Source organism: Pteronotus mesoamericanus, unplaced genomic scaffold (genome assembly GCF_021234165.1).
Source record: "Pteronotus mesoamericanus isolate MK-2021 breed Mesoamerican mustached bat unplaced genomic scaffold, CSHL_Meso_final contig_221, whole genome shotgun sequence".
NCBI classification, from domain to species: Eukaryota; Metazoa; Chordata; class Mammalia; order Chiroptera; family Mormoopidae; genus Pteronotus; species Pteronotus mesoamericanus.
Window position 1 is genome coordinate 3707413 of NW_026555092.1, and position 23314 is coordinate 3730726.

The 23314-nt window shown below is 54.7% G+C and overlaps 1 protein-coding gene across 2 annotated transcripts in view; it reads right to left on the minus strand.

Annotated features, from left to right (window-relative positions):
• Positions 1-23314, minus strand: part of MYOM3 (myomesin 3) — a 46122-nt gene that overhangs the window by 19104 nt on the left and 3704 nt on the right. For both annotated transcript variants that reach the window (XM_054571727.1, XM_054571728.1), the window contains exons 3-19: positions 23122-23202; positions 22264-22423; positions 21385-21542; positions 17346-17441; positions 15832-15920; positions 15301-15345; positions 14700-14840; positions 13032-13193; positions 12305-12446; positions 10958-11157; positions 10184-10237; positions 9665-9792; positions 6982-7165; positions 4588-4762; positions 1845-1966; positions 1305-1492; positions 925-1051 (exon numbers count right to left, since the gene is read on the minus strand). In XM_054571727.1, the coding sequence (XP_054427702.1) occupies positions 925-1051; positions 1305-1492; positions 1845-1966; positions 4588-4762; positions 6982-7165; positions 9665-9792; positions 10184-10237; positions 10958-11157; positions 12305-12446; positions 13032-13193; positions 14700-14840; positions 15301-15345; positions 15832-15920; positions 17346-17441; positions 21385-21542; positions 22264-22423; positions 23122-23202 (2252 nt within the window). The remainder of the gene's footprint in view (positions 1-924; positions 1052-1304; positions 1493-1844; positions 1967-4587; positions 4763-6981; positions 7166-9664; positions 9793-10183; positions 10238-10957; positions 11158-12304; positions 12447-13031; positions 13194-14699; positions 14841-15300; positions 15346-15831; positions 15921-17345; positions 17442-21384; positions 21543-22263; positions 22424-23121; positions 23203-23314) is intronic.

The following is a 23314-nucleotide window of genomic DNA, read 5'->3' on the forward strand; positions in this document are numbered from 1 at the left end:
AGTAGGGACCTGGCTGGCCTTGGCATTGTGACAAAGCTTTGTCTGGGCCTGAAATGGGGTTGGATCCTCCCATCCCCAGCCAGACAGCATGAATCCTTCTGATGTCTTCGCTATGTCAGTGTTTAGTGGAGGGGCTGAGGGTGTGGCTTCCAGAGTCAGATCACTGGGGCTCATGTCCCAGCTCTACCCTTGCAGGCTGTGGAGACGCTGGGCCAGTCACTTAGCCTCTAGGTTCCTGTTTTCTCATCTGTAAGATGGGGATAACAACAGTTTTTATAATATAGTACCTTTGTGAGCATTCACAACATAATTTATGGAAAGTGTAAGTACAGCAAACACCCAGGAAATATTAGTTGTTTATAATTGTTGTTGATGAAAGCATCATGTTGACATGTACTAATTATCTGCCATTTAGATAAAGATTTTATGTAGATAACAGAACTGAGCTGACAGAATGGTAGAGGGTTAGGACCCTTTCCTCCTGGGGGATGTGAGGGGCTTACGTATAAGGAAGCTAACAGGGCTGTGGGAGCAATGTGCAGGGTGACCAGTCCTCCTTGTTTGTCTAGGACTTTCAGCGGTAAAACCAAACTGGGCAAAGTGGGATGAGTTGGTCACCCTAGCAGTGTGCCTTTGGGGTGTGAGATGAGTCTATGGCCAGAATCAGAGGGCAGCTGATGTGCTGAGCTAGAGGATAGTTTGTGCTGGGGTACAGGGCCAGTTGATGGTCAAGGTCAGGGACCTTCTAAGGCAGGGTTAGGACTGTCGGTGTCAGAGACTGCAGGATCCACTGGGGGAAGGGACCAGGGGTCTGGTGTCTAGAACGAACAGAGCGCGCATGAAGGCACAGGGAGCTTGGCAGCGTCATTGGTTAGATTTGGGGAGGGAGAGGGTGCAGATGTCCCGCGCCTCCTGGCCTCTCACCTGGCTGGGGCATCGTCCACTCTTTGCACTCAAACAGGCTGCTGGGTGCCGACAGCTCGCCCACACCTGCCCAGTTTGCCGCCCGGGCACGGAACTCATAGAAGTGGCCTTCACGAAGGTTGCTGACCTTGAAGAGCAGAAAGACAGACTGAAAACCCGAGGATGGGGAGGAAGGAGCAGAGGTACAGCTGTGGGGGGAGAGGTTCAGAGCAGGAAGTCCGTGGGGGCTTTAAACAAGATTGGCCAGGTGGGTCTGCACTTCCAAGCTAGCTGGGTTCTGCAGGCCAGGCAGCTGAGGCCTCTCCCAGCCTCGGAGCCTCCTGCAGTGACTCACCCGCACAAGACAGGACAGCAGATGGGCGGCCACATTCTAGCCTTACCTTGCAGACCTGGGTGGGGACAGGCTGCTGGTTGACCGGGTGCCAGTCCAGCTCCTCTGAGTCGTGCTGGTCCAGAAAGTAGCCCAGGATCTTGCCACCTCCACGGCGCTTGGGGGGTTTCCACCCGATGACCATATCATTTTTCCCACAGTTCAGGAGGATGAAATCGTATGGGGCAGATGGTGTAGCTACAGGGAGGCAAGGGGGTGAGGCCAGGGGCAGTGGAGCCTGAGGGAGCCAGCAAGCCTCCCCGCAGTGGGCGCCCACCCTGCTCCGGGGGTACTAACTTGGCCACAGGTGCCTGCTGGTGACCTGGACTTTGCCCCTGGGAGGGCATCCGGTCAGGCCTCACTGCATAGCCGCAGGTCATTGTTACTTCCCTCCCAGAGGAAAGGGTGGTCAGGCAGGGTCAGCTTGTTCCCACTGGGGCTTGTTCCCATTGGCCTCTGGGATTGGTTCCTTTGAGTTGTGGTCTATAAGCCCCTGCCCTCTGCTCAGCCCAGAGCTGCCCCCAGACTCCTGCAGGCCCCTTGCACTTACCCAGAGCCTGCTTGACCCTGATGGGTTCAGTGGGTGCTGAGCTTTCCCCTACCCCGGCCTCACTGACAGACCGGACGCAAAACTCGTACTCCTTCCCTGTCCTCAGCCCGGGAACCGTAAACCTGGGAGAAACACGTGCAGCACTTAGGGACGGCCACACAGCTTGCAGACATCCCTGACTTCCTAGAACAACCTTGTGGGATAAGTGGTAACCAGCGTGGTAGCATCTGAGGGTTCTGGGCCAGTCGTTACCCTTGCCCCCAAGTAATGCCTACAGCTGGAGGGTAAAGGCCTTAAGATTTTAAAGGCTGGGGGAAGGTGGTTAAAAGGTGCAAACTTCCAGTTATAAGATAAGTGAGTACTACAGATGTAAGGTACAGCGCGATAACTATAGTTAACTCTACTGGTTTATACACGGGAAAGTCGTTAAGGGTGTAGATCTTGAGAGTGCTCATCACAAGGAGAAAATTTTTTTCTTTTCTTCTTCTTATTGTATCTGTATGAGATAATGGAGGTGAACAAAACTTACTGTGGTAATCATTTCACAGTGTATGCAAGTCAAACCTTCATGTTATACACATTATACAGTGATACATGTCAATTACTTTTCAATAAAACCAGAAAAAAAATGATTGGAAAGGATGAGAACATTCTAATGCCCACAATTGACATGCAAATATTCTGGGAAAGATACCAATTGGAGGCAGGGTAGCCGACCCCTGAATTGTGCCACTTAATGCATCTCCAAGACTTTGGGCCTTGTCCCTGAAACACGAGTGGCTTTTATCATCTGCTCAAATGCTGTGATTCTAAAACATGGAGTCCTTTTAAAGACTCACCAAAGAGAATTGTCATCCAGAGTCATACAGGGACACCCTGGTTTGGAGAAAAATGTCCTTCTCATACTGTCCCTTCTTGATAGAACCCAAATTGCGGACCTCTTTCTCCCTTTCCATTTATCAACATTCTCCCATAGCAAATCTTGTTCTTCAGAGAGTTTAACCTCGAGGAGCTTCAGGGACTTAAACCAAGCATTGACGGCCGACACAGTGAGTTCCCTGCGCAGGGACGTGTGTATCTAACGGGCACTGTGCCTTTGTGGGAGGGATGAAGCACTGAAGGGTGAGGCCCAGGCAGCACCTGCATGGGGGAGGCTGGGGGTGAGCACCGGACCAGCCTTTGTTGACGAAAAATGATAACAATGGCAATAATGCACATTTTTCTAACACTCAGTTTTCACAGAATCTATGTAAACTCGAGTGACATGTCCCAACACTCTCCAAGGAAGGTACTGGTACTCACCTCTGTTTTGCAAATAAGGATGACATTCAATGTTGGAGGGGCCTTTATGAGTCAGACTGTTGTTCCTTCATTTTACAGGCCAGAAAAGGCCCCCCGCCCCGAGGGAAAGAGCCAAGCCAAGAGCACACTGCCAGTTGGGAACCCAGATGGACCGCGCCCAGGTCTCCCGAGTCCCAGCACGGCACCGTCATATCCATCCGTCCACTCATTCAGACATTTTTTGAGCATCTCCTGTGAGCCAGGTTCTGTGCGGCCCAGCGATATGGCGCTGAAACGGCCTCCACAGCCTGACTGAGCTGCCTTCATGCCACCACCCCTGGCAGGTCTCCTGGGCAGCAGCATTTAGTCTCCTTCCCGCCATGACACATGTAACGGACAACATGCACATGTGTGACGGGCTCTCTGGACATACCAGAGGCGCGTGCCGCCCCCCACGTAACACATTCTCCAGGCCAATCATACCCTTCACGTGACTCTCCTTCAACCGCTGCCCCTCCTCAGGGGAGCGACTCAGTACAAGTGGGGGGAGAGATGTTATTCTAGGGATGACATGGACCCTGAGCTACTTTGTCAAAAACCCGATTTTTCTCCAATTTGGGAACTTTAGCAGTAACAAATCGTGCGTGACCCCTCGCAGCTGACTGTGAGGTGCAGAAGACCAGAGGGACACAAGTTCCTGTCACTTTTTCTGGATAAGATGGTCTCGGGGCTTGTGGCCCAGGGTAAGGGGAGCCCAGCCAGGTGTGCTCAGGGCCTGACCAGTCCTCCGATGGGAAGGGAGGGGAGGGTCGTCACCACCTGAGTCCCCTCCCCCACAGAGCCCCCCGGACTGAGAGAACTCACGAGCCCAGAAGCCACAGGGCTCACCGTTCAGCAAGGACTGGGGCCTCCGAGTGAGGAGGGAGCCTGGGAGGCGAGCAGGAGTTGGAAAGGCAAGAGGCCTGGAGTCTGAGCTGAGGCTCAGAGGGGGTGAGTCTGTGCCAGGGCATCAGGCAAGTGAGGGTGCGGGCGTGGAGTCTGAACCCAGGCCTCCCTGGTCCTGATGCCATTGTCTGCCCTGCGCCCTCTGTCTCTCTGTCTCTCTAAGCTCCTGGAAGGGTGAGACCTAGTCAGTCACCTCTCTCTGCAAACAGGATCCCCATCGCAAGTGTTCGCTGAAAAAGGGCCATCTGGGTCAAGTCCCAGTTCCTCCACTTACTAGCTAAGAGAGTTTTGGCAGGTTACTTAAGCACTCAGCGCCTCAGTTTCTTCACTTGTACAATAATAAAATTATTAGCTCTAAGATCACAGGGTTGCAGTTACAACTAAATGACCTAATATATGAAAAGAGCTTAGAACAGTGTCCAGTGCCCAGTGCCATATGTGACATGGTGGGCTTCATTATCACCATGGCCCCTCCTCGGAGGGTGCCCTGGTGCAGGAAGGGGTGGGGTGAACTCACTTGTTGCCTTGGATGGGTTTGTTGTTAACTGTTTGCCACTCTGATGACCCTGCTTTCCGGGAGTAGATGTAATAACCCAGGAGCTCTGGGCCTTCACTCGCAGAATCCCAGGTCAGGGAGACAGAGGTCTGAGTGTCCCGGAAAGCTTGAACTTGAGCTGGAGGAGGGAGAGTAGCTAAAAAACAGAAATGTGGGCTGAGTGAGGATGCTCAGTTACACAGCACTGACACGACGGGGGAAGAGTGGGGTGTGCGGAGAGGCAGGGAGGAGCCCCCCAGAGCAATCAAGGCTGGAACAGGGACTCCAGACATGCCCCAGCACTTTGGACAGCTCTTTCTTCGCCCTGGAGGTGTGTCCCAGACTCTTGCATTGTAAAAGTCCCTCCCTATGACCTCCAAATATCTCCACTTCCTCACTAAAGCTCCCGTTCATTAATCCTTACAATCCCTCTTTCACTTAGCAGTCACCAAATCTGTGGTTTTCCTCAGTGCCAATTTTCAATCTCTAGAAAATTTGATTTTCTTTCCTTGAAATATCTCTGTTGACTTTTATGTTTCCTAAGACTAAGCTCCTTGAGGTAGGGACTGCGGTGATTTGTTAAATGGACAGATGGATGGATTGATGGATGTATATATGGATGAATGGATGGATAGGTGAATAGAAAAATGAATGGATGGATGGATGGATGGATACATGGATGGATGAGTGGATGGATGTGTGGATGAATGGATACATGGATAGGTGGGTAGGGTATGGATGGATGGATGGATGAATGTATGGCAGGTGCAGGAGCTTCCTTCTCTTTCTACTTCTCAAACTCCTTATATATCTTCTGGTGGCTCCCCATCTTCTCCCAACTTCTACTCCTTGACTTGCTGTATTTTTCTCCTCTTGTCTCATCTTAAGGGTCCACCTATTCCCTTGTCTTCAATGCTCACCTCTCTGCAAATGACTCCCTAGTCTTTAACTCCAGCCCTGCCCTCCCTCCTGAGTTCTAGAGCTCATCTTCCATTTTCCCCAGGCACTCTTCCTTGTGTTCTGCTGATGCCTCACAGTCAGTAGGGAAAGATTGAACTCAGCATCCATGCAACATAAATCCAGTATTTATCAAGTGCCTACTCTGAGCCAGGCTCTGCACTTGGCACAGGGGATGCACTGAGAAATAGACTTGAGGTCCTGGGCACAGAAAGATCCTGCCAGCAACTTCAGCCTCTCAGGTGAAGACAATGTGGCTGTGGATAAAGTTGAGTGGAAGGGAGAAGCTAGAAGGAGGCTACTCAGGGACCCACATTCCTGAGGCCTGATTCTTCCCAAGGACAAGAACTTGAGCTGAGGGTATCCATGGCAGGGAGTAGTCCTCAGACATTAAAATCATGACTTCAAGGAGAATTTCATGACCTCAGGGAATCTTTGTGATGTAATGTTAATTTAAAAAAGTGGGATGCAAAGCTCTACATATGTGTGTGGTCAAAAGACCAGAAACCCAGGCACCCAGATGCTGGGGGCTGGTGGGGGAGGGATGCTTCTCTCTCTTTCAGTTTCTCAATTCATTCCTCCCTTCCTTTCTTTCTTCCTTCTTCTCTCACTCTTTTGCATTTTTTGGAGGGGTATTTTCCCATTTTAACATAATTTGACTTACAAGTAAATGCCTTTTCTCTTTCTTCCCCTCTTCTTCCATACCCCTCTCTCACTTCCTTTTTTTGAATGGCACTAGACCCTTGCCCTAAGTCTGGCTCGTGGTCCAGAAACAGCCCACATCCAATCACAAGCCACTCACTGGCCAGGCCCCAAATCAATCCTAAATGTTAACTGGACCAGAATTAAAGAAAAACATCACTTGACTACCAACACATTCACCCTTGTTATGAATATATATACTCATTTTGCAGGTGTTTGGTGCTCTAAAATGGCTTGCCCAGGCCCATGCTGTGCTGAAGATGAGAGGTGTCCTACCAGGTGAGCTAGAGCTTGGGATGGGACAGCTTAGTCCCCACTAGGGAGGGGGCAGGAGACCTGCTCAGGAGGCAGGAGTGGGTGCTGCTTGGAGACCTTTAGAATCGAGGGGCCAGTTGGCCACACTCAACACCTATGCCGGACCCAGCTGGATTCTGCAAGCTGTGAATTGTTGTTCCAGAAATTGGGAAAAAAAAAAAAAAAAAAAAAAAAAGTCTGTACTTCCATGAGCCTCCTGCCCAGAGAAATGTGAGTTCTGATTTCCTAATACTTTACAGGCCTGAAATCATGTTGCTTTTCAGCTTCATGGTAGGTAGAAGCGGTCAGGGGCAGGGACATGGGCCGGGCTCTGTCCCTGTAGCCCTGGGGTCCTGAGCCCTGGATGCTGACCGGCGCCACAGCTGGCCTGCCCTGCCCCCTCCCCCTGCATTTCACGTGTACCTGGCTTCCCCCTCAAGGTGATGGGCTCGCTGGGCTCTGAGGGGTCGCTCATGCCATATTGGTTCATTGCTCGCACTCTGAAGACATACGACTTCCCTTTCTCCAGATCCAAAAGGGCGAATCTTGGGGATTCCACAGGAGTTTCTGTGCTGATGGCCTCCCAGGTGCCACTACCTATGACTGACTGTGACAGAGGAGAGAAACTCGCATTGGTTCAGCCGTCACCTGAGCCTGGCCCTGTGCTGGCCACTTCCCACACACGTTCTCGTCGACTTTTATCCCGGCCACGGCCGCCCCTGAACTGAGCTCGGGAGCCGCCTGCCTCCCCGCCATCTCCACCTGGGTGCCTGCTGAGCCTCTCACACCCAGCATGGCCAGGACCCGGCCCTGGAGCGGGACCCGACCCTGGAGCTGGACCCCACACCAAAGCGGCCCACGTGGAGTCATCCTTCCGCTTGCTCAGGCCCAAACCTTTGGAGTGATCCGGACTCTTTTCCTCTTTCCTGCACACCCCAAATATGCTTCACCCACAATCCAGTTGCCTCTACCTTCAAAATGTATCCAGAATCCAACCGTGGCTTGCCACCCTCATGTCCCCTGCCACAACATTGATCCAAGCCACCGCTGTCTCTCATTTGAGTTATTTTAATAGCCTCCTAGCTGGTCTGCCTGTTTCTGCCTGTTTAATTCCCTTCAGTCTTCCCCTCACCCCCCAAATGATAGTCTGAGGGATCGTTTTACAACACAAGTCAGGTCATGTCCTGGTCTGGTCTGAACCCTCCCTTAGAGTGGAAGTTTGGCTCCTCCTTTCTTTTAGGCCTTTATTCAACACTCACCTTCTTGAGGAGGCCTCCCCAGCCCTTCCATTTAAAATGACAGCAGTCCCTCCCCTCAACACTTTAAATCCCCTCCATGTGTTATGTCTTTCTCCTAAGTGCTACCATTAACAAATGTGCCAAGTATGTCACTCATTTATCTCATTTGTCATTGGTATCCGACCCCTACTCCACTGTCAGCTCCAGAGGCAGGGGTTTCTGCCTGGACCCAGGGCCAGGAACAGCACCAGCCCATGCGAGGTGCTCAATCTCTGTTTGTGGGACAACTAAATGAGTAAATAGATGAGTTCTCACAATAACCCTGCCAGGCAGGTGTTAGTTTCCCCATCCGTGGGGAAACTCAGGTTCAGGGAGTTTTGGAAACTTGGCAGAAAGCCATGCCTCTAACAGCTTGTGTAGTTCGTATTTAAGCTCAGGTGTGGGTGTCCCAAACCTGCTCACTCTCCACAGTGTCAGGGGCCCCAGCGGCACCCATAAATTCTGCGACTCTGGGCAGATAGAAGGTGAGGAGCCCAAGGGGATTCAGGCCAGTGAGGTGCCCGGAGGCCACTTCTGCTGAGTCTGGGTGTGAGACTTAAGGCCCAGAAGCACCAGGGGACCCTCTGAGCCTGCCCTGCCTATGCTTCCCCCATCCCTGAAGGCCCAGCTGGTGGCCAGTGGCCTGGAACCCAGCTTGGCCCAGAAATCGCTATAAAACCTGGGGAGCATTACGGAGCACCTGTTGTGTGCTGGATTCTGCTCTAAGTCCTATGTGCTTTAATTACTTTGTCCCTCGCTTTGACCCTATGAGGTGTGTACAATTATTATCTCTGTTGTACAGAAGAAGAAATGGAGGCACAGGGAGATGAAATAACTTGCCCAAGGTCACATAGCTAGTACATAGCAGAGATAAGATTTGAACCCAGGCAGCCTGACTCCAAGGCCGTAACCATTATACTCACAAAACAAATGCTCAGCGGCTCTAGTTTTCCCACGTTGGAGAAACAGGATCACCGCAAGTGTGCAAAGGGAAGCTCATTTGGACAACCGGAGCCAGAACTTTCATACCCATTGATTCACTAACCCTGCACCATCCACCTACTATGGGCCAGGGTCAAGAGCATCTCCTTGGGAAGTGTTCACGGGCCCAGGGCTGCTGGCCCTGGCTGCGTGCTGCATCTCATTTCACCCTCACGGGGGAGGTTGTCCAGCCTATGCTGGAGGAAACTGAGGTTCAGAGGAGTTCGGAAGCCAGCTCTCAGGGCAGAAGCGCAGATTGGAATGGTCTCCGCGCCGCGCTGTCTTTCACTGCTGTGCCGCCCCTTGTTCACTGTGAAATCCATGCTGCATGGCTGCCCCACCCCCAGGCCCCTGCCCCAACGCTGTTTCCAGTGAGAACCACCCGCAGGACACCCCCCGCCCCTTGCCTGTGAATGCCACCTGTCATGACTGTGCCTGGAGGGGACCAGCCTAGCTTCCCTCCCACCATGGCTCTGGCCAAGAAGAGGGGGTCCAATGCCAGCCAGACTTGGGGGCTGGGAGAGAGCCAGGGAATAGTGTGAATCTTAGTTTTGTAAGTGTTGTCTGTGTCTTTTAATTTTGTGTATTTTCACGAATAGCCTCAAGAACTGCCATCAGAAACTGGCCTCTTGGGGCGGGCGGTAACCTCGAAAGGTCACTGAACCCATCTCCCTGCCGCTGTGTCGGGCCTGCGCAGAGGCCTCTCTTCCATGCTCTGGAGGCCTCCCCGGGGGGCATTGCCTTGCTCGGGGTCTCTCCGCGCTCCCTGAACTGTCCCACAACCTGGATCCCGCAGCATGTCTCCTTCTCGGGCTAGCCTGGGGCTGGGGGCCTTGGGGTCTCCATACCTTCTCCAGGGAGTATGTCAGCGGAGCTCTGCCCCGGGGCCTCGGCTCTTCCCAGCCCAGAACCGCATAGGCCTCACGGATCTCGATGGCGTGGACATTGGTTGGTGGTGAGGGGATAGTCACGAAGTCTAGAATCAGAGTCATCCAGGAGCAGAGATAAGTGGGCCCTTTGAGGTCCCTAATCTCAGCCCCTCATTTTATAGAGGAGGTAATGGGGGCCGAGACAGGGCCAGGAACTTGCTCCAGGTCACGGAGCAAGGCCAGGCAGAGCCGAGGCCAGAGCACAGGCTTCCCCGTGTCCTGCTCCTGACGTGCCACACCCTCCATGAGGGGCCTAGCTCGACTGGCCACCATTGCCTGAGAACTCTGGCTCTTCCAACTGGACCCCTCCCCTACCTTGCCTCCCCACACCCTGTACGTGGACAACTTCTGTCTCTTTGCCCAATGTTTGTGTACCAGAGTTTCCAGAACCACAGAGGGGCTAGGATCTGGAGGCAGTGTCAGGAGGTCCACACATACCTTCCAAATCATCTGTGCTGATCACGATCTTGTTTCCCAGATCAAAGGGTATCTCTAGGATGGAGAATGGAGCAAATTGGGGAAGAAGCAGGAGTGCAGGGTATGTGGGGGCCGGGTCAGGACAGTCAGAGCACAGTCTGCCCAGCTCTGGGTTCTGACTCTTCCCCCATTCTCGGCCTTGGCCTTGGCCTTGGCCTTTCAGCCCCTCACGGTGTGACCTCATGGCGGGACCTCAGGCAGGCCGCAGTATTCTCAGGGGTCCAAAGTTGGGGCACTGCTGCTCCAGACCTTGAGTGATGCTCTGTCCTCTTGGGACAAATGAGGGCAGAGAGCAGGGATGTGCCTGGGGTCAGGTTCCTAGGGCACAGTGGAGCTGGGAGGCAAACTTAAGGTTAACTCCTCAGTGCTAAGGGCTATGTTCCTCACTTCCCCGCCTCCCCACCGAGCTGGGGGCTCTGGAGAGGGGGTTGTTTTCCTCCTTCAGTTTAAGAGCATCTGTAGAAGATGCCGTGGTCCTCCTTCAGTTTAGCACCTCCTCTGCAGATTTGTGTGGTTTCCATCAGACTAGCTGTACCTTCCCCCTCAGGCCAGGGGTTCCTAAGGGCAGCACTGTGTCTCCTCCATCAGATTAGGGGGTCCTGAGGGCTGGGCTGTGCCTCCCCCCTTGGAGCGGGGCTTGAAGCGGGGGCTGTGCCACCTGTCTCCTGTGTGAGTCAGTCCTGAGCATGCCCTGACTGATGCCCTCGAATGTCCCTTCAGGGCCGTTGTACACACCTGTCTTCCTCCGGGCTTCATCATGGTCACCCGTGACCACCGGCTCTGAGGCCTTGGAAGGGAGGCTGCTGCCTGCCTTGTTGATGGCTCTCACCCGGAACCGATAGCTCTGGCCTTGGACGAGGCCTTGGATTGGGCACCGACAGGTCTCGCCGGGGGCCTCATGACAGGGCACCCATTGCCCAGACTCGCCCTGGCACCTGTGGGAGAGACAGCCCAGGTTTAGCCCCTGCCCATGACTCATCCCTTCCCAGGCCGAGCCTCTACGAGAGCCACTTCCTGTCCTGGGCTGCCTGCCCGGCTCGTCTTGGCTAATTAAAGTCCTGCGCTCCATTTAAGAGCCTGGCTCCCACCTCAGGCCCCCAGGAGGTTGGGCGCCATCCTCCACCTCCCCTGGTGGAACTTTCCACATCTTTCACGGAGGTTTCCTGTGTGCCTGGGGCTGTGCGGGGCCCTTCTCATCCGCCGTCTCATTTAACCCCAGCAGTCCCTGGAGTTAGGTGTGACTGCCCTCGCTCTACAAACGGGCACGCACAGCTCCAAGAGCTAGACGGCTCGCCCAAGGTCTCACGGTGCCTCAGTGGTGGGGTTTGGGTTTCGCCTGAGGGCTGTCCCCTCCTAAGCTGGCGGGCATTCTGGATTGACTTTTAGAATCCGGGCTCCCTGAGTGCTCTGGGTACCATTGTCCTCAGGTCCTGTCACGACACGCATTACTGGCGGGATGGGGCAGTGGTCACATCTGGGTTTACATCCTGCCTCCACCACTAATGAGCCGTGTGAGTCATCATCCCATGTACCCTTGTCTCATCTGTGGAATGAGGCACTACCCCGTAGGCCTTAGGCAGGGCTGTTGGAAGGACTTATGAGATAAGGCGTGACGCTCCGTGTTCATAGTCTTCCAGCCTGTCGGGAACAGGATTATGCGCTGCCTCAAGCTTGGGCCTCTGCGCTCGCAGCACGGAGGCAGGCGGGTGTCTGCGCCCTCCTCTTCCTGGTGTGCCCCTTCTCTCTGGGGTCAAAGTTACTGGTGCCTGTCTGTCATTCAGGGAGGAGAGCAGCCAGCAAACGCACATGGGCTCAGGTTTCAGGCGCTGAGCGTTTGCCCTTCCCAGGGTCCACCCCCGCTATAAACAGTCCAGAGGGCAATGCCTGGCTCCGGCCGCCGTGGAATGCCAGCCATCTGTGAACACCCTTTTATTGCCCCTAAACTAGACGACACAGTCGACCTCCTGCCCTGTTCTGAGGCTTGGCACGGGGCAGCCTCGTTGCTGCACCCCCATTTTTGCCCTCACAACCAGGCAGAGGGCTGCCTCCCTGGCGATCTCGCCACTCACAGGGCCGACTCACAGCTCAATGGAGTAGCCAGTGATGGGGCTGCCCCGAGTGTCGCTGGGCGGGGTCCAGGTCAGGATGAGGCAGTCTCTGTTCACATCCTGGCATAGGACATTCAGGGGGGAGCCTGGAGCCCCCGGCTTCTCTGCTGCAGCATCTGAAACCCAGGGTGGGGGTGGGAGGTGGACAGGGAGTTTCCCCCGGTCCATGTCCCCTGGACCATCCAGGGCGCTCGGTTTTGATCTTGAAGACCAGGACCTGAACAATGGCTTCCTCTTTTTAAACAACAGCATCTGGGGTGGTGGGAGTACCATTTATTAGGGCCCCCTTCTATACCATGTGCCTGAACAATTGGCATAATTAATCCAGGAGCTACAGGGCAACTCTCCATTTTGAAGATGGGTAAACCGAGTCTCACAGAGGGAAAGTGACTTGCCTAAGGTCATCCTACCAGTGAAGTGGCACAGCCTGGAGGCGGGAATGGACTAGGGACTAGAATCACCCCAGCCGGTGCTCAGCCCTCTCTCCCCAGCCTCCACCAACTCTGAGACTGTCCAGTGTGTTCTTTGGAGGGTCATAGAAGGCTGTAGAAATTCTTAGAGAGACTCTAATTCGATACCCCATTTATAGCAGGGAAACTGAGGTCCCAAGGAGCAGGAGACTTGCCCAAGGTCCCACAGAAAGCGAGTCAAGGGCAGAGCCCTGGTTCTGGGCTACAGCCCCCCTCAGTCCACCCCCTCACCTCTCACAAACACATAGGTGCTCTGCTCCTGGGGTCCAAAGGGCGAAGCCACCTGGATTGTGTAGAGCCCCTCGTCCTCCTTGTAGGCACAGGACACCTTCAGGGACGCCTGGCGGTCTGCATAGAGGACTTGCTGGCGTTCTGATGACCTCAATAGCCTCCCTGAGGAGGAGAGGGGTCCAGTGTGAGCTCATGGGCCATCCTGGCCTCACCCAGGACCCACAGACGCTCTGGGGGTCCAGGCAGAGCTGGGGCTGGCGTGGCCACAGCCTGCAGCTCAGCTGGGGAGTCAAGGATGGAGTGGTGGCCGCTGAACTCTCCAGAAGGCTTGGCGGCAGGGTGGGGGGTGGGGGGGGGCTGCAGGGAGGCAGGGCCCAGGGAAGGGGCTGGGAGCTCAACCAGGGGAATGAGGATTTAGGGAAATGGTTGGGTCGGTGGCTCCGTGAGCAGCTGGGGGTTCTGTGGGAAAGTGAAAACAAGAGATGGGGCCCTGTGTGAGGGTCAGGGGCTCTGTGATGGGGCCGGGGACTCACTGAAGGGCTGGGGCTCTGGGAGGGGTGTGGGAGCTCCGTGAGAGGGGATAGTGGACGGAATGGAGAGAGTGAGGGCTTGGTGAGGGGGGCTGAGAGAAGGGTGGGGCTCAATGAGAGAGTTGGGATGCCAGTGAGGAGGGGAGAGGGCTCACTGGGGGGTAGGGGTCAGCGAGGAGAGTGGGGACTCAGTGGGTGGGACCTTAGTGTGAGGAATGGGGACTTCGCGAAGGGGCTCTGGGGCTCGGGGAGTGGTCTTTCCCCCGAGACCACACTGTTAGGCTGTCCTGCTCTTTGTCCCACACGAAGGTCCCTCCCTCCTCTCAGCACCTCTATTCTGGAAGATCTACAGGTCGGGAAAACATCCAGACTCGTCACTGCAGCTGTTCCTCAGAGCTCCTCATGGCTTCTCTGCGCCTCCGCCCCTGCGCTGGCAGGCGCAGCCTCCCTAGGCTCAGAGCTGCGGGGTGCTGGGGGCGGGGCTGTACTCCTTGTCCTTTGGCTGCAGGCCTAGTCACGGATGCAGCAAGAGGTCCAGCCATCCTTCTCCTCCCTGGTGCGGCCGCCTCTTCCTGCCGTATCTGACCAGCCTTCTCCAGTCTTGCCTGTGACATGCCCTGGGGTCTTCCCGCTCACGGGTGGTAATTATTTCCCGGCACCCACACCTGGACCCAGAAAAGCCCTATGCAACTGTCACAACCTGCCCTGACACTCCTTGTGCCATCCTGCCTCCTGGCCTTGGCCTCTGTTCCCGTGGTTTTGGATGCCATCACTTGCTCTGAGGATGCTGATGAGGCACCTATCGATGTAAAAGGCCAAGACAGGGCCTGCCCATGGCAGGCTCTCAACGGGCAGTGGCTACAATTGTGCTGTGGCTTCCTTCCTCCTCCCAGGCCAAGAGCCCCTTGAGCTCATGCGCACCTGTCCCTCCTGCCCTGGCACCCACGTGGCTGCCCTCCGCTTCCCTCTGCCTCTTCAGCACCCATAACCCAGGGTGTACTGACAGCGGGCGGAGGATAGTGGAATTTCCCTCTCTCCTGGGGGTCCCAGGGTTGGGGATAGAGCCAGGGCTCTAGTCCCTCTCTTCTGCCTCTGCCTCTGCCTCCGAAGGCTGGAGACCAGAACTGGGGGTCCTTACCATCTCGGAACCACTGAATGTTCTGCTCGGCGTCTAATACATCTTCCGAAAATAAGCAGGTCAGGGAGAAGGGTTCCTTCTCACGGGCAAAGACTGGTTTCAGCACCGATGTGAATTCCACGTTGTGGACAAGCATTAGTCCTGGATGGGAAGAGGAATTTAGGACAGAAGGCTTCTGAGGCCGGCAGTCTAGCCTGGGGCTTAGGTGGGAGCGAGGGCCCTTCTGGGTCAGGAGTCACAGTTCCTGAGGTGGTCTTACCAAGGAGAGGGGTCTGGTCCTGGCGGGTGGGGGTGGGGAAGAGATTTATCTATGTGGGACCCGATGAGCCGAAAGAGTAACTACCCAAAGGTCATTTCCATTTTTCTTTTTGGCTTTGCCTTTGTCACACAGTTTTGGCCACTGGACAACTTAGCAGCTGCCTTGGGACCCCCACGAACCTGTCTGCAAATGTTAATAGCTCCTAGGCAAACCTCACATGGACATTCCTTAGGGATGGGCAATGGACGGCTATATTCTAAAGGGGGTCCTGTGGGGATGTGCTGAGGAGAAGTCCCAGACACCCTCCTCCCAAAGGCCCGTCCCTCCCTGCAGCCTCCTTACTTTTAAAGATCTCCGAATCGAAGCCAGCACCCTTCCCCAGGTAAGCTGAAAACCAGAGCACATGGAGCTTGAGAAGGTTCAGACCCACGTTCCTGCTAGACTGTAACAGCATGGCCTTGGGTGTGGGTTTGAGTCCTGCTCTATTAGTGGCTTCCCTTTTGGCCTCGGGGAAGTTCCTTCACTCTTCTGTGCCTGTTTCTACCTCAGTTAAATCGGGACCATGATTCCTACCCGATGCTGGTGGGGCTCTGAACAATTGAGTTCACCTGAGCAAAGCCCTCAGCCAGAGCCTGACATAGTTGGTGCTCAGTAAATGATGGTTCCTTCCTCTGCCAAACTCACTGCCAGGATCACATAGTCTTTGCAGAGGTAGAGCCTGGTCAGACTGGGATTTCTGGTGGGGTCAGGGGACAGGACAGCCTAACGGAAACTTCTGGGGGCTTAAGGGTCTGACCACAGACTCCCATTCCCTTCTGCTCATCCTGCGTGTGCTGCGGGCCGGCCTGGCCTTCTGGGGACGGGAGGACTTACTGCGGACAAGGACTTTGGCATAGGAGGAGGCCTGGCCGAAAGCATTCTTCACCTTCACCGTGTAGGTGGCTGTGTCCTCCCTGGTGCATCTGGAAAGGAGAGAGGGAGACGTGCCACGCCTCAGCGTCCACCTCTGGAAAACTAGGGACATACCATGAGCCTAACCCACCTCAGGTGAGCATACTTTGAAAACAGGATTGTTCCTACTGACTCTAGGATTAGAGAGGTTAAGTGCCTTGCCCAGAATCACACAGCAACTGGAACGCAACCCAGCTTTAAGGTGACAAGCCCTCCACTAGGCATGGCCTCTGGCCCTATCAACACCTCCAGATCAGAAGCCTGCAGCAGGCGCAGCGACGGGCTTGCCCGAGACACGCTGCCAGTCTCTGCCAGAGCTGGGCCAGATGCCCAGGTGTTCGCGGTCTCAGGCCCGGGTCCCCCCCGCCCCCATCCAGGCCAAGCCTGTCATGTTCCCAGTGGAGGCTTGGGCCAGCTCCATCCCAGAGTCACCTTAGTGACAGAGAGAGGGGTTGGCAGGCTGTGGCACACTGGCACCCATCAGTAAGCAGAGAGGCCCCTTGGTGCCCTTCTCACCCCTTGGCTGCTCAGGACAGGGACCCCTCTTGTCTTAAGGGCCAGTCATACCTGCCTCTATAGGCACTTCCTCCCCCATCCCCAGACCCTCATGCCTTCCTTGACTACACAGCCCATGGGACACCTCCCTTTGTCGCACCTTATGGTCAGATATTTATGTCCCTGGGTCCCTACATTGCTTCTGGAGGGTGGGATCAATGTCCTGTTCATATTTGTGTTTCTAGAACTCAGGCTGGTTGAAGGGGAGGGTTTGGTATATTGGGAAGAACCCAGATGGAGAGAACTTACTGAAACCCAGGCCCTGCCCTGTAAAAGCTATGCAAGACCTTAGACCTTTCGCAGCCTGTTTCCTCACCTACAACAATGCTTCCCTGTAAGAACAGTGGTGGGCATTGTCGATTGAATGCGTAGGGCTTGGCACTGGGAGAAATTCAACATGTGGCAGCTCATGAGTAATACATACTTTGGGGACTGTGTTTTCACATCTCCCTCTACGTGTACGGCCTCTTCCTGCAAAACTGTGCTTAAGACTCGCCATCTCTGGAAAGGTCTATTTAACTTTCCAACTGCTTCCCCTTGCATTTGTGTGTCTGTGTGTGAGGATTTGCTTTTCTCCCCCAACAAGGAGCTCTCCCAAGCTGCCTTGCTCAGCATTCAGTCCTTGCTGCTAGCCTCTGGGTCCACATTTCTCATTGTGGACACATTCCCATGGGGGTGTGTATCACATAGTGATTCCTCAGCTCCACTTAATCTGAATCCCTTGGGGTGAGAGGAGGGTCTTTCCCTCAAATTGACACCGCAGACACTTCTGAAGAGGCAGCCACTCGGGCAGCAGCTTGGAGCAAGGGTTGGGAACCCCGCTCTGGCTGCAGGGGTATTGGGGCCTGGGGATCGAGGGTTTCTCGGGCTCACAGCCTCACCTCCTAATCTCCAGTGTCAGCAGCCCGTAGTTGTTGGTGATCCGGTACTTTCCGGCAGGGAAGAGGCGAGGATCAATCCGCATGTCATTTTTGTACCTGCGGAGACACAGTGGCCTGTGGCAGACAGTGTGGTTCCAAGTGGGAAGGATTCAGAGCCCCTCTCGGACCTGGATTCCAACCTCGGCTTTGTGCTGTTTACTCATTTACGTGGCCCTGGGCAGCACTTTCACTGCTTGAAATTCATTTGTTCTCATCTGTAAAATGGGAGTAAGAATAGCGCCAGCCGTGTAGGGTTGTTGTGCTGATTAAATGCAGTGAGATGTGCAAAGCTTTCCTCCAGTGGCCTGAACATTACAGATGCTCACAAGTTCATTGCCCTTCTGGGGGGCAGAGAAGAGGGAGACCGTAATTGGGGATTGTTGCCCCTCTCTATATCGGGGTGCCTCCAGGGACCAGGTCCCAGATATTCCCACCTCTGAGGTGGGTTGCCAAGGAAGGTACCCCCATCCCTACCTCCCTGTTGACCCCTCAGGACAGCAGTTTTTTACCTTGGCTCTTGTGCGAATTACCAGACAAAGCTTGAAACATCTCCATGCCCAGATTTCAAACATATGTCTTTGAGAGTTTGCATCAGAAACTGCTAATTATTCTCCTACAGGCATTCTTCCCTTATTCTAAAGGAATAGAATTTACCACTGAGCTTCTTTATCTGCCAGGTGTGGCCATGTGACTAAGTATGGTCAACAAGAAGTAAGACGAATCTCATGTGGTTCCCTCTGCCCCTTTTTTGTCATATTTCCTTCCATCCTGAGGCAGAATATGGCCATGATGACTGTCATCTCATGTAGAGTCCCCGAGTCCCTGAGTAATCCATGAACCAAGCTTGTGGCAGTGGCCCCACCCTGTCCACGACAGACACTTACATGGAAGAAGAGTAACGCATCTTATTTAAGCCACTAAAAAAGGTCTCCATGCCCAGGCTGCATCCCAGAATTAAAAAATCACAATTTCTGGGCGTGGGACCTGGGCATCAGTATTTTTTAATCTCTCAGGTGATTCCGAAGGGTGGCCGAGCAGATCACCCCTCTGCCCCTGGGTACTGACCACTGGGGACCTGTCCCCTCTTCCTGTGGGCACCAGAGTGTGTGGTGGGCTTGCCTCTGTCCATAGCCGGCTGAGGGGGGTCTGGAGCCTGCAGAGTCAGGGCTGGTGAATGAAGGTCTGTGAAAGTTATGAGGCCTTGACACATTCTGCTGTGCGACCTTGGGCAAGTGAGTCCCCTTCTCTGGGCCTCGGAGTCCATGAGGCTGTCACACGGAAAATCTGCCCCAGTGGTGGTTGAGATTGAAGAGGAGACCTCAGCCAAGAGAGGGCACGCTGGCCTCAGAGCGTTGTCTTCTGTGGACCTGGCTCCCCAACCCCATGCCTTGTTTGTCTCCATGGCAACCAAACAGTGCCATGCCCCTACCCCACCACATAAACCCCAGGCTGTACCCTCTTCTTAAAGAAGCCCAACTAGGCCTTGTGTATGGAGGACGGTGTCTAATCTGGATGCCCAGTCTCTCCATCTCTCCCAGGCTTGGGGGCCAAGGTCAGGTGCCACACCTCCTACCTATCAGAAACATTCCAGACATCTCAGCCTGGCCAGCCTCTGCCTTTCCTAGAAAAGGCAGCGGTTGCAGCTCTGGGAATGACCGGGACAGCCAGAGACCTCCAAGCCCATCTTGCCGGCTCTCTGGGCTTCTCCTGCCTGTGCAGTGGGCCCTGTTGGCACGGCCTGTGCTGATGATCCTATGTCGCAGCCAATCACAAAATAGTAACAAACAAGAGAGCTGAGGCCGGGCGCCCAGCCCAGAGCCTGGCTTAGAGAGGTCCACATAAAAGAATGAGACTTTTATTATTTATCTAAATTTATTTTTCCCTTCCATACTTTGGTGTTAGATTTCGTTTTTAGGTCTGCTTGGCCTAGGAGATTGACTCTGACATCAGAATCATGTCTAAGACCCACTTCTGCAGCATTAATGTGGCTACACCAGGGCCTTGCCTAACTTGTCCTGCTGTTGCCCCTGCATCCAGGAAGTACCCGATGACTGCTGAGTGGGTGGTCTCGCCTCATGAGCCTGGTGGGCCAGGATCTTCCTCCTGACCTGGGGGCTGGGCTCTCCTGGAGCCTGGACAGAGGCCTGGAGGCCGATCCCAGGCAATGTGTGTTCCTGCCACAGGTGATTGACGGTGGAAAACCAGCCCCCCTGCCAGGAGCCACAGGCTGGAATGCTCTGTTGTGGCAACCTCGCCCTGCTGTGACAACATAGCTGGCAGGGGAGCCCCCTGCTGAGAGGCTCCCACGGAACGCTTAGACGTGCGCTTCAGTGCCAGCGCAGGGCAAGGCGCGGCTGTGGCCGGCCGGCCAGCTGAGGGGCTGACCCCCGCCTAGCCTGGCCCAGCTGTCGAGAGCAGCCCTGCTGCTGAACCAGAAGCTTGCGGGCAGGGGCTGCCTTGGCTCCCACAAAATTCCAGTGCCCAGCATGGTGCCTGGCACATTTTTTTGAATGAATGTCATCTGGCAATGGCCAGTTACAGTGTTAATACCCTCAAGACGCCTTTCTTGATTGCTCCTGGCCTAAGTGCTTTCTATTTCTCTGACCTCCAAAGCATTATGTATGCTTTAAGGGGAAAAAAGAACCTTGATTAGGACTTTCCTACTTTCTAGGCCAGTGCAAGGAGATATGGGCTGGCAGTCAAAAGACCCAAGTTTGAATCCTGACTCCCATTGGCTGTGTGACCTTTGATAGATCACACTGCCTCTCTGAACCTTGATATCTTCACCTATGAAATGGGGATAATAGTACTTACCTCCTGGAGGGGCCCTGAGGCTCAAATGAGAGAAAAGTGCTGGGTCAAGATAAAGTGGGTTCAAGTACAAGCTGCTGCTTTTTCCTTTGTGACGTTGGCTTTTGTGTGCTTATCTTCTCTCTCTTACTAGGCCATGGTCTGTTTACCTTCAAGATCTGGTTTATGTGTCACCTCTCCTGAGAAGCCTTCCTGGATTTTCCAGGTGAGAGCAGCCACTTCCTCCTCTTCACCTCCACTCTTTTACCTCAAATGCCACCCATGAATACACTTCTCTCTATGTTGACGTTTCTCTTCTGGGCTGAGAGTTCCTCAAGGCAAGACTGTCTGGGTCATTTCTACACCCAGGGCCTGGGACAGATTATGCTTTTCATAAATAATTGGGTGAAATCCCTTCCTCATCTTCCAGTGTGACTGACAACAGGCTCAGACCCAGGGGAACTCAGGAAGCTGCGGGATCAGCTGTGTGAATGACCCGCCTCCCTCGGTGGCAGAACTGGGACCCCAAGTGTGGCCATGGCCACCCCCGTCTCCACAATGCCCGTTCAGGAGACACCTCCCCGGGAGCCGAAAAGCGATGGCCCCGCTTTTCGAGCATCTTTCAAGTTCTGAGAGTTTTCACATTGTTGTGGCACCAAATCTTTACCACAGGCAGGCTGGATGGGAGGTCTTTAACCCATGTTACAGAAATGGAAACTGAGGCAGGACTGGAACGGTTAAGGGATCTAGCTGAGACCACACGGTGAGTTAGTAGACAGACAGAGAGAGAGAGTTCTGGAGAGCAGGGCTCCTACGCCAGGCCTGAGCTGCTCATGTAGGGCGCCTGCCCTCCCCACCTCCTCTCCTGCCCCCCTACCCTGCCTCCCCACACCATCCTCCCAGCCCGGAGATACCCAGCTGGGAGCAGCTGCCTTTTCATGACACCAGAATCATATTTTTACAAGGGCTGGATCCCTGGTGGCCCAGGCTTCTAGCTCCAGGCTGGCTGGGAGGCAGCTAAGAATAACTTCTGAGCCCTCCCGGCAGCTGCTGCTCTGTTCTGGGGGGCGGGCAGAGCTCAGGATCTAGGGGCTGCAGGAGCCTTCAGGGGAGGACTGGGCCCGTGGGGGACACTGGGCTGCAAGGAGCTCGCGCTCACGTAACCAGGAAGGCAAGGGGAGGACCCTTCTCTCCTGCCCCCGGGGCTTACCAGGTGACCTCGGGTGGCGGCGAGCCCTGGATGGTACAGGTCAGCAGGACCTTGGCGTGTTCCCAGACGGCGTGGGAGCGCAGTGGGATCCAGAACCAGGGCCCCCGGCCGGAACACAGCTCCCTCAGCTCTTTGGCCTCCCGAACCTTCTCCTCTGTCTGGAAGCAGGAGAAGGTCTGTGACGCCTATGAGCCAGGGCACCATCTCTCCCCTGTCTTCATGGCCACCTTGCTCCCTGACACCGAGGTTCTGGAGTCAGACCTCCGTGAGCTGGATGGAGCCCCTGCAGCCACATCTGAGAGGCGGTGCAGCCCAGGAGGCAGAACGTGAGCTTTGGAACCAGCTGGCTTGGGGTCAAAGCCAAACTCTGCCACTTACTATCTGTGAGACTGCAGACAACTCCTCAGGTTCCTCTTTAGTAAAATGGGGAAGATAAAACATGCATTCACCCTCCCGTGAGGTTGTAATGAGGATTCGGTGAGTTAATACATGAAAAACACTGGCACTGAAAAAGCCCATGTAAGTATAAGCTATTGCTCTCCTGAGCAGGAAGTGGGTACGGAGCTTGGCTTGAAATCCCTGATGTTTGTCAGGAATAGCATTTCCTGAGGGTCTTCTGAGTCCGAGGCACTGGGAAAGTGACCGTACAAGCCCAATCTCAATATTGAGAGCTGATACAATCACATACATCTATTTTGCAGATAAGAAAACCAAGGCTCAGGAAGAATCCGTTGCTTGTCTAAGGTCACAAAGCTGGGGGTGGGAGCACTGGGAGTCAAACCTGGTTCTGCGGCTCTGAGAAGCGGGTAGAATAAGGTGGGTGGCATGTGATGGGCCCCAGGTCCCAGGTCCCTGGGGCTCCCCAGCCCAGCCCCTCACCCGCCGTCTCAGCGCCTTGCGGTCGCGTCTCTGGCGCAGCAGCCATTGGGTCTGCAGGAAGGCGATATCCGTCCTCTCCAAGTCATTCCCGAAGCCCACCCGCTTCTGCCCTCGCTCCTCCAGCTCCACTGTGGAGGTTCGGCGCCTCAGCTGGGCCTCCCTGTGGCAACAGAGGGTGTAAGGGGCTGAGAACCTCGGGTTGGTGTCTGGCGGGTTGGGGGGCAGGCATCCCAGCATCGCCACCTGCACTTTAAGCGTCTTGTGGACAGAGTAACTTAATCCTCTCTCCCCTCCAAAATACCCTGAATGGGTCCTGCTTTCAGTAGGTGCATAATAACTACTCTCAATATGGTTTGCAAGGCTCTTTCACAAACTGCTGTTCTTCTTGCTTTCACTGCAACCAAGTGGACAGGCATTAGTCTTGCCATTTTATAGGACAGACACCTGGGACTCAGTGACTTGCTCAGAGCAGCCAGGACCGTGACCCAGGCCTCCCGATGTTCTCACGCTGAGAGGCCTTTCCGGCTTTCAGACTCCTGTCGGAAACTTGGGGCTGGTTTACTTGCTCTGCCTCTCTCCAGCCCCCTCCCACACCATGTGGAGCCAGCTGGTGCAGGGTGGACTCTCCCCCTCCCCCCTCTCTCTTGGGGATGGTCCCTCACTACTGCCTGTGGATTCATCCAGAAGATGCTGAGGTGGGCTGCGTGGTCAGATAGCCCTGGGCTTTAACCTTGGCCTAGCCCCTTAGTCTACATGTGTCACTCTGGGCAGCTTTTGTAAGCTCAGTAGGGAGGCAGGGGACTGGACAGAATGGCCCCTTCGCAGCCCAGGGCTCTCTGGAAATGTCACTTGACTTACCAAGATGTCTCCGAGGAGGCTGTCAGAGCCAAGGCGGCTGCAAGGGCGTAGTCCGCAGCGCTGAACTGGTACTCCTCCTCACTGCCCGGGGAAAAGAGAGGTTATGGCTCCTGCAGGCTTGCTGGCTTTCTGGCTGGGCTCCCTGAGTTTAGGGCTGTATCTACCCCTCTCATTCTCGGGGACTAGCAGGTGG